The 1,599-nt window shown below is 41.2% G+C and overlaps 1 protein-coding gene across 1 annotated transcript; it reads right to left on the bottom strand.

Moving 5' to 3' along the window:
* Window positions 1-366: 366 nt before the first annotated feature.
* Window positions 367-1,365, bottom strand: LOC114745479 (uncharacterized). The gene is made up of 2 exons (XM_028933636.1): window positions 1,045-1,365; window positions 367-959 (listed from the first exon to the last, which is right to left on the bottom strand). Exons 1-2 carry the CDS (start codon window positions 1,070-1,072, stop codon window positions 367-369), a joined length of 621 nt encoding a protein of 206 aa, XP_028789469.1. The 5' UTR covers window positions 1,073-1,365.
* Window positions 1,366-1,599: the final 234 nt, after the last annotated feature.

Raw genomic sequence — 1,599 nt, 5'->3', positions numbered from 1 at the left:
TCAGAAAGTACGTCATATTAAAAAAGTAAACCAGCACACCTCAAAGTTCCCAAACAAAACAAAACGCAAAAACAGAGAAAACAGAGAACATAAACTGGAAAACAACTCTTCCAACACCAAAACAACAACTAAAGAGAAAAAGCAAAACAGCAATTTCTGACGCCAAGGTAGCTCTGGAACTTTTCCGTGACAGTAGAGAAGATAAGCATGGCAGCATAGAAGATGAGCACTAGGTAAATATCCATCAAGAGGGGCCAAGAACAAAGCAAAAGAAAAACTGGGATTGGGGGGCATAAAACCCAACCATAAAGGCCACAAACCCATTAACCAACTCCTTAGCTTAATCAAAGAAGCTAAGTTACGATACTAAGCAACAATTTCCAGAAGAGATATGTGCTCAAGAAAGAAGCTCCGCCAATCACAACTTAGCTGAGCATAACAAAAAAGAACTAGGAGCTTTTTGTCCTCTTGATTTCCAGTCGACCAATAACCCATCATCAAAGCCACAGGAAACACATCCCCTACTCTCATTTCAGAACCATCAGCCCTAACAATTACCCTCACTTGTTTCTTAGAATCAAACAAATAATAAAGACATCCAGGTGGCACCCAATGTGCATCATCCTTAATTTTTAGTATATCTCTTCTGAATGCCACAAAGAAGCTTAACTTGCCACTAAATTTCCAAAACTCCACAACTTCAACAAAGCTAACTGCAGGAAACATAGTTGAGCCCAAAAAAACACCACCTCTGTCAATGGCAATCCTATCTTGAGAGAAGAAAAAGCTAAAGCCCCATTTAACCTTTAAGAACACTGCGGTAAGCACTAGACGAACTAAAGCCAGAGATTCAAACCAGTGAAAATTGTATCTAACCAGATCCTTCGTTACAAATTCGCACATATATCTCATATTCCAGGTACTCCATGAAGCAAAAATCAAAACAAACAGCATAGCACCTATTCCATATCCATCAATCAGACCATTTAGCCTCATGAAGACTACAATAGGGCTAATAGAAAAAAGAGAACCAAAGCATTTTACCTTGTAAATCCAAGACAAAGGATTCCATTCGACCATGTTTACAGCAAGGCACTGCAAAGTTGGATTTACTCTGAGATTCTTCAATCCGTCTCTCATAGATCTGAATAGATATATTCGAAGAGTTAACCGAGATCCAAAGCTTTCGACAGTTTCACTTCCCAAGCCTCCACCTCTCATCAGCTCTTTTCGATTTTCAGCCTCCTCGAAGGTGCCGAATAACGACATTCTATTATAAGGAAACACCAAATCTGCCAGCAACTCATAGATCACTCCATTCCCCAACCTCTTTCGGCCATGGTAGATTTCTGCATCTTCCATCTTCGATTCTGTCTGTATCTGTCGAAATCTCGCCATCGGTCATCAACACGATGCTTTCTGAGTCTCTAATTAGGTCCATCCACTAATCTTCCTCCTTCACTTCCATAAGCATCGCAGCTTCAGATCTGACCTTCCTCTTAATATCCATCTCCCAAAACCACGGCAAAAACTCTAACGCATGCACACGCCAACTCACACACACTAGACTCACTCTCCCCCTGCGGCTGCCGGGGAGAG

The sequence above is a fragment of the Neltuma alba genome, unplaced genomic scaffold (assembly GCF_004799145.2).
Source record: "Neltuma alba isolate B1F8T4 unplaced genomic scaffold, ASM479914v2 tig00004690_pilon, whole genome shotgun sequence".
In the NCBI taxonomy this organism is placed as follows: Eukaryota; Viridiplantae; Streptophyta; class Magnoliopsida; order Fabales; family Fabaceae; genus Neltuma; species Neltuma alba.
This window is presented reverse-complemented; position numbering and strand designations above follow the sequence as displayed.